Source organism: Castanea sativa, chromosome 12, assembly GCF_040712315.1.
Source record: "Castanea sativa cultivar Marrone di Chiusa Pesio chromosome 12, ASM4071231v1".
Taxonomy (NCBI): domain Eukaryota; kingdom Viridiplantae; phylum Streptophyta; class Magnoliopsida; order Fagales; family Fagaceae; genus Castanea; species Castanea sativa.
The window spans coordinates 36,039,660-36,048,023 of record NC_134024.1 but is presented as its reverse complement, the minus strand read 5'-3'; the positions used below and the strand labels follow the sequence as shown (position 1 = coordinate 36,048,023).

General features: G+C 44.1%; 1 protein-coding gene across 1 annotated transcript; it reads right to left on the bottom strand.

Annotated features, from left to right (window-relative positions):
• Positions 1–5,223: 5,223 nt before the first annotated feature.
• Positions 5,224–6,065, bottom strand: LOC142620599 (uncharacterized). The gene is made up of 2 exons (XM_075793951.1): positions 5,904–6,065; positions 5,224–5,670 (listed from the first exon to the last, which is right to left on the bottom strand). The coding sequence occupies exons 1-2, from the start codon at positions 6,063–6,065 to the stop codon at positions 5,224–5,226; spliced, it is 609 nt and encodes a 202-aa protein (XP_075650066.1).
• Between the last annotated feature and the right edge of the window lie 2,299 nt (positions 6,066–8,364).

Below are 8,364 nucleotides of genomic sequence, written 5' to 3'. Positions count from 1 at the left end.
CGACTGCTGGGGTGGATGACCATGGACGGTCTGGAGTACTTTAATTTTCTTCATTCCTCATCAGTTGCCCCTTCGTCCAAGGGTCATACAGCACATCACCAAACTTCAGGAAGAGTTTTCCAAGAACATTTATTATTATTATTTTCTATTTTATTTGTTTTTCAGAAAGTGTACCATGTGTCATGCTTTCATAGGTGATTAGTCACGTCGACTTACTCCTCGAGGCAGATGCCACGTGTCACTTTCTCATTGGTCTCGTTGTTGTGAATACCGAGACTTCTCTACCTATAAATAGTGGTTTCCCTCTCGTGCCCCTCTCATTTTTTCAGATTTTCTATTTTGACACTTCTCGTCCGTCACCTCGTCTATGGCCTTGTCTACAGTGTCGCTAGACGAACAGGTAGCCATTTCAGACATCTTAAAGCGTAAAAAGGAAAGCCTGAGAGTGAGAGTAAGGGGAACACCTAGCTCTAGAAGAAAGATACTTAAAGTACTCCAGACCGTCCATGGTCATCCACCCCAGCAGTCGTCCAAAAGAAAGCACCAAGACGAGGATAACGTCCATGGTCGTCCATGGACGAAAACAAACCCGCAGCACTCGTCCTAGGAAAGCTATCAACCTCGTCCTGAAGGGGTTCGTCCACAAGAGGACCCCTGGACGAGCCCTTTACACTTCGGAATTCCTGAGTACATGTTACCACTCTGTAACATACGCATAACTTTCAGTGACCGTTATATGAGAAAATATAACTCCTAAACGGTTGTGGAAGCTATCCTTGAACCCTCGCACCTCCTCAAATCCAGGGGAGGTTACAAACCCAATAACTATTCCTAGGACACTATATAAACACCCATTCAGACCAGAAAAAGCTTTATATTTCCCAAAAAGTTGGAACTCCGAAAATATAGAGAGAAGACTAACTTTGCCATCGGAGGGTTCATGGCTGGAAATCCCGGTCACATTTGATCGCTTTTCTTTCTTTTCCCAGCCATCGAAGGACCAAGTAGTCCTGTCAAGTTCGAAGCATCCAGCCTACTGATTTTCTTCGCATCATCACTTACCATGGTTTTTAAGTACGTGAATTCCCACGAGACATGTGTTGGGTGCTTAGAATGATGGAACGAAGTGTTAATTTTTCCCGAAGTAGAAAATCCGAGAACCCGATGTAACTAAGGTTCTACTTAACATTCAACAAGGCATCAATTTTCTCGAGGTATGTGGTCCGAGGACCATGCGTGACCAAGTTTCTGTTTGATTTTTAGAATAGCGAAATGAAATGTTAATTTCCCTAAAGTAGAAGGTCCGAGGACCTGACGTAACTAAGGTTCTATTTAACATTCAACAAGGTATCAATTTTCACGAGGTATGTGGTCCGAGGACCATGCATGACCAAGTTTCTGTTTGATGTTTAGAATAGCGAGATGAAATGTTAATTTCCCCGAAGTAGAAGGTCCAAGGACCCAACGTAACTAAGCAACTGTTTAACATTCAACAAGGTATCAATTTCCACGAGGTATGTGGTCCGAGGACCATGCATGACCAAGTTTCTGTTTGATGTTTGTAACAAATAGGTTGAAATATAATGTAAGGGTAATTTGAACAAACATGACAAAAGTGTCTTTCATTAATAGTAATACCTTCGTAGGTTATTTACATTCCAAGGGCGCTGTACAATTTTTTCATCTAGATCAACTAAACGATATGTCCCTATACCTGCTACAGAAGTGATTCGGTACGGTCCTTCCCAGGTAGGTGCTAACTTCCCCCACGCTGGATTCTTGTAAGTAACCATGACTTTCCTCAAGACCAAATCTCCAGGTGCAAATGGCCTTAGTTTCACGTGAGCATCGTATCCTCGTTTGAGCTTCTGCTGATAATAAGCCAATTGAACCATGGCAGCCTCTCGCCATTTCTCAACTAGACCCAGGCTTTTCTCTAGCAAACCATCGTTATCGTCTAGGCCGAAAGAGTTTGTTCTCAATGTTGGAAACCCAGACTCCAAAGGTATCACTACCTCGGTCTTGTAAGTCATGGAGAAGGGTGTTTCTCCTATGGATCTTTGTGGTGTAGTCCGATACGTTCACAAAATGTGTGACAACTCTTCTACCCATCTACCCTTTGCGTCATCCAGTCTCTTCTTAAGTCCACTGACTATAACTTTATTAACAGCCTCGGCCTACCCATTTCCTTGAGGATAAGCTGGAGAGGAGTATCTATTTCTGATGCCCAAGTCACTGCAATACTTCCTGAAAGCTTTACTATCAAACTGCACACCATTATCTGAAATAAGAGCGTGAGGTACTCCAAATCTAGTCATAATGTTCTTCCAAACAAACTTCATGGCATCTGCATCCCTAATATTTGACAGAGGCTTAGCTTTAACCCACTTGGTAAGGTAATCGGTTCCCACGATTAGCCACCTTTTATTTCCCACAGCCCTCGAGAAGGGACCAACTATGTCCAGCCCCCATTGAGCGAACGGCCAGGGACTAGACAAAGGATTAAGGACACCGCTAGGCTGATGGATGTTGGGAGCAAATCTCTAGCATTGGTCACATTTTCTCGCGTAGTCCTGAGCCTCTCTCTACATATTGGGCCACCAATACCCTTGGGTCAAAGCTCTATGGGCTAAGGATCTTCCTCTAGTATGACTCCCACAAATCCCCTCATGCAATTCTTCCAAAAGTGCCTCCGTCACTTCAGGGTGTACACATAGTAAGTATGGTCCGAAAAAGGAGCGTTTATAGAGCTTCTGATCCTCAGACAACCAGAATCGAGGTGCCTTTCGACAAATTTTATCTGCCTCAAACTTCTCCTCGAGCAAAACGTCATTTTTTAGAAAAGAGACTATGGGGTCCATTCAGCTAGGTCCGAGCCTTACCTAATGAATACGTATGACACTTGCAGCTGTTGAAGCGGGTTTTAGTAAATCTTCGACAAGTATAAGTCTTGGAAAACCTTGTGCCGAGGATGTTGCCAACATGGCCAATAAGTCTGCATGGGTGTTTCCACTTCTAGAAACATGCGTAAGGACAAAAGAATCAAACATGGATTGTAAACATTTAACCTTGGTCAGGTATTTTTGCATTCTCAGATCCTTAGCCTCTATGGTCCCCATAACCTAGCCCACGACTAATTGAGAATCTGAGAACATCTAAACTGACCTTCCCCCCATTTTTTGGACCATATCCATGCCCACTAAGACAGCCTCGTACTCAACCTCATTATTGGTAGCCAAGAACGCCAATCTCAGTGACTTTTCAAAGGTGATTTCTTCAGGAGACACCAAAACAAGCCCGATCCCCGACCCTCTCTGGTTCGCTGCGCCGTCTACACATACTTTCCATACTGGCAGCCCCTTACACATGATCATGCCAACTGATTTTTCATCCATGTGCAACTCCTTTGTAGTTTCTGCCACCATGTGCATCCATGTGCATACTGGCTCGACGAATTCTGCCACCAAATCAGCTAAGACCTGGCCCTTCACGGAGGTGCGAGGCATATACCTGATATCGAAGGCCCCTAGAATTATTCCCCATTTAGCTATTATCCTTGAGTAGTTAGCCCTTCACAATACCGACTTAAGAGGAAGTTGAGTTAGAACCACAACGGTGTGGGCTTGGAAATAATAGGGAAGCTTCCGCGTAGCATGCACTACGGCTAGAATCGCCTTCTCCAAAGGTAGATAACGCACCTTAGCTTCACCTAAAGATTTACTAACATAGTAAACTGGTCTTTGTACCCCACTGTCGTGCTGTATTAAAACCAAGCTATGTATAGCCACAACTATGTATGTAAACAGGACTTTATCAACCTTCGGCCGAGACATGATGGGTGGCCGGGAAAGATACTCTTTAAGTTGTTGAAAAGCCAAAGCGTATTCCTCGGTCCATTGGAATCCTTCCACTTATTTAGCAGCTGGAAGAAAGGTTTGCACCTATCCGTGGACTGAGAGATAAACCTTCTGAGAGCAGTAGTCATTCCAGTCAATCTTTGGACTTTCTTTGGATTCCTAGGTGGTTGCAAGCCATGGATGGCCCTGACCTGAGCCAGATTCACCTCTATTCCTCGGTGAGTCACCATATAGCCTAGGAACTTACCAGAACCCACTCCAAAAGAACACTTAGAGGCATTAAGGTGCAACTTGTGCTTTCTAAGTGTTTGAAAGGTGTCATCCAAATCTTTCACATGCGTAAGTACCATCTTATTCTTTACCACCATATCATCCACATATACCTCAATAGTCTTTCCAAGCTGGGACTCGAACATCCTGGTCATCATTCTTTGATAGGTAGCCCCTGCATTTTTCGAACCAAATGGCATCACTTTATAGTGATAATTTCCCATAGAAGTAATAAATGTGGTCTTCTCCTAGTCATCCAACGCCAAAGGTATTTGGTGATAGCCTTGGAAGGCATCCAAAAAACTCATCCAAGGATGTCCAACCGTAGCATCCACCAGCTGATCGATGCGAGGCATTGGAATGAGTCTTTGGGACAGGCTTTGTTTAGGTCTGTGAAGTCCACACATACTCTCCATTTCCTATTCTTCTTTTTTACTACAACAGTATGCGCCAACCATTCTGGGTAGAAAACTTCTTTAATAGCCTCAGCCCTTTTAAGCTTGAGTATCTCTTCCTTGACAGCCTCAACATGCTCTTTAGAGGAACGCCGAGGTGGTTGTCTCCTGGGTATAACGACAGGATTAACGTTCAAGTGATGACAAATAAAACTTGGATCAACTCCCGGAGCCTCATAAGGATCCCATGCAAAAACGTCGATATTGTTTTTCAGAAACTTCACCAACTCCACCTTCTCTTGATGCGGTAGCCAAACCCCAACCTAAAAGAACCTTTCGGGGTCATCATCAATAACAAATCTCTCTAATTCTTCACACGTTGCCTCCTCTGCTGTCATTGCATCGGGCGCATCCAGAGTCATTAATTGCTATAAGCCTCTCACAGCTGAGGTCGAGGACTCCGGTTTGGCATGGCGCAGCACCGCAGCTGAAATGCACTGCCTTGCTACTGATTGGCTTCTGAGAATCTCTTGGATTTGTCCTCCTGATGGGAACTTCATTTTGACATATAGAGTTGAGGAAACAACACCCAAAGCATACAGCCAAGGCCTTGCAACGATGGCCGTATATGGGGAATAAGTGTCAACCACTATGAAATCTACATCAACTGTTTCCGAACCTGACTGTACGGGCAAGCGGATTTATCTCTTTGGTATGACGGCCTTCCTTTCAAAGCTTATTAATGGTGAATCGTAAGCCGTAAGATCTTCAAGCTTCAGGTTAAGCCCCTTAAACAAATCAGGGTATATAATATCCGCACCACTGCCTTGATCGACCATCACCTTGCTTACATCGTAGTTCCCTATCCTCAAAGTAACCACCAGGGTGTCGTCATGTGGCTGGATGGTCCCAACTTTATCTTCGTCTGAGAATCCCAAGATAGGCTGAGAAGCACCTTTGAATTTCTTCGGCTTAGAGTCGGATTCCTCTGCGAGAATATGTGATACGGACATCACCCTAGTAGGATAGGAACCAGTCCTGCCTGGAGCTACGAGGATGACATTAATCATTCCTAAAAGAGGCCAAGATGAATTATTCCTTTGGCTATTCGAACCCGAATTTCTTCCTTGCGTGATACGGACATCACCCTAGTAGGATAGGAACCAGTCTTGCCTGGAGCTGCAAGGATGACATTAATCGTTCCCAAAAGAGACCGAGATGAATTATTCCTTTGGCTATTTGAACCCAAGTTGCTTCCTTGCCCACTGGGCTGATACAAATGTTGCTTCAACTTTCCTTCACTGACCAGCTGTTCTAAATGGTTCCAAAGTGTTCTGTAATTCTCGATAGTATGGCCGACATCCTAATGGTATTGGCAAACAAGGTTCTGATTCCGCTTTGTAGGGTCCCTTGCCATCTTACTGGGCCACTTGAAATAGGGTTCCTTGCGAACTTTCTCCAGCAATTGGTGCACTGGTTCTCGAAATATGGTGTTAGCTACTTGAGGAGCGACTAAACCAGATTGCCCAGAGAAATCTCTCATCTGCCTATTGTTATTGTATCTATCCGACCTGAAATCCCTGCTTTCCTGAGGGATAACCTTTGCCTTTCCCCTGCCTTATTGCTGATCTTCCTACACCCTTTTATACTCGTCAATTCGATCCATGAGCTGACGTACACTCCGTACGGGCTTTTTGGTAAAAGATTTCCTTAATTCGTGATCAGTCGGAGGCCCACCTTGAAAGTGTTAATGGCCACTTCATCAAAATCACCGTCGATCTCGTTAAACATCTCCCAGTACCTGTTAGAGTATGCTTTCAATGTCTCCCCCTCCCTCATGGCCATAGACAACAATGAGTCCAAAGGACGAGGAACTCTATTGCATGGAATGAACCAAGACGTGAACGCCCTGGTGAGCTCCATCTAAGAGTCAACGAAACCTACCTTCAGGCCATTATACCATCTCATAGCCACCGGCCCCAGGCTAGAGGGGAAAACTTTACACATTAAGGTCTCGTTCTGAGAGTGTACCGCCATCCTCTGATTGAAATGACTTACGTGCTCAACTGGGTCTGTCCTGCCATTATAAATGGTGAAAGTGGGCTGGGAAAACCGTCGTGGGAGCTTCCCCTTCACAATTCTGCGTGAAAAATGAGACTTGGAGATCTGGTCTAATGCCCTACTCATAGCGTAGTTTCCTAAGCCCTTGGAGAGAAACTTTTTATGCCCACTACCCAGAAGCTCGTCCTTCTCGAATGAGAAGGTTTTGCTAGGAGGAGTCCTAAACCTTGGACTGTAGTTGCTTCCTTGGAGCCTTCAGAAGAAGGGTCAGAAAGAGATTACGTCTGCCTCCGTCTTGCATGGCGTAACTTTCTCTTAAGGTGGTCAATCTCCTTCTGCATGGCCTTAGCGTCGTCCCCATGGGTGGCTCTGCTTCTACCATGCAAATGGCTTCCACCGGGGTGCAGCGTATGCACACTTCCCTCTCGATCTCTCTAATGCTCGAGACGTTCGAAATGATCTTCACGTTGGGATCCTCGAGACTCTGCATGATGCGAATCTAAGCTTGCCATAACGCTCCAGTTCCTTTAGCACTAGATTCCCATAGACGGCGCCAATTGTAAGTGGACAATTTGTACCCAATCCGATCACTCGACGGACTCAGGCCCAAAGAGCCTTATACAATAAAATTTGTAGAGTGTGGGCTTGAAATCTAGATTGTGGAATATTGGACAGAACGTAATCAGGCTAGATTGCCATTACCCATGTATTCGATAGATAAAAATAGCAAAGAAACTCTTCTCGGACGTAAGCCGAGGACCAATTGTATTGCCTTTATATCTTTTAGACAAAAAAAATCTCCCCTCTTCTCATCTCCCTCTTTCTGTTTTATGTCCATCTTCTTCTTCCTTTCTCTTTCCACGTGTAACACAGATATTCCCCTTAAATACTTGTCTTGTCCAGCACCGTCTTGAATTCTTCAGACACTAGCTGGAAGGCTGAACATTACTGTTCAGAGGTCATCTCTTCATTAATGCGACCAGGGAGGTAGGTGCAGGGTCTTTAATGCGGTGGTAGCAGCTTTTACTCTGCTGATATTTCTCGCACGTTCTTCCCTCCAATAACTGCTTGGATTATGCCTTTACCCTACAGTTTTTCCGGAATTCTGTCTCCAAACATCTTGGTATGTTCTATGACCATTACCTGACCCATCAGAGAAGATACCCCTCCTTGGACAGCTCCTCCAACCCTTATGGTATAAACTGGGTTGGGGGCCTCAAAGGCTATGCTTGAACAGGCTTTTTCCACTAAGTCAGGCCCAAGGCCCAAATGCATATTCTAATAATTTTACCACCCACAGGTTTCATAAATGAACAGGAAATTGAAAAGGAAGATTAACTATGTCATAAGAAAGATTAAGTGAATTAGCCATATTATCAATTGAAAAGGAAATATTAACAGAACTTGAATGAAAAAATTTAATTAGTAATTTTGCCTTTTAAAAAGAAAGAAAAATAAATTTTAGTTGAAAAAAATATATGAATTTATAATTAAATATAATAAAAGGCCTCGTTTAAAGATTTCGCCTAGGGCCCCCAAATTCGTTAAGCCAGCCCTGTCTTGAATAATAAAACTCCTAAATTTTTTGCCATGATAGTTTGGTCTATTTGGACACAAAGGAATCGAACCAGACTACGTCAACCTAGCTGCTCAATAGACCAGCTCTTCCGGGTAGGCCGGAACAGATATGAAGAATATAATTTTATCATACCTCGACCACGTACGCCCACCACAATAGCAACCTCGAATCGCATGGTCACCCCCTCCGCCAAACTAGTTCA

What these genes read in the sequence shown, in the direction of transcription:
- LOC142620599 (XM_075793951.1), bottom strand. Translation starts at nt 6,065, where the DNA reads ATGAGAGATTTCTCTGGGCAATCTGGTTTAGTCGCTCCTCAAGTAGCT. An exon ending in CAAAGCGGAATCAGAACCTT is followed by an intron (nt 5,671 to 5,903) that starts GTTTGCCAATAC and finishes CTATCCTACTAG; the next exon opens with GGTGATGTCCGTATCACGCA.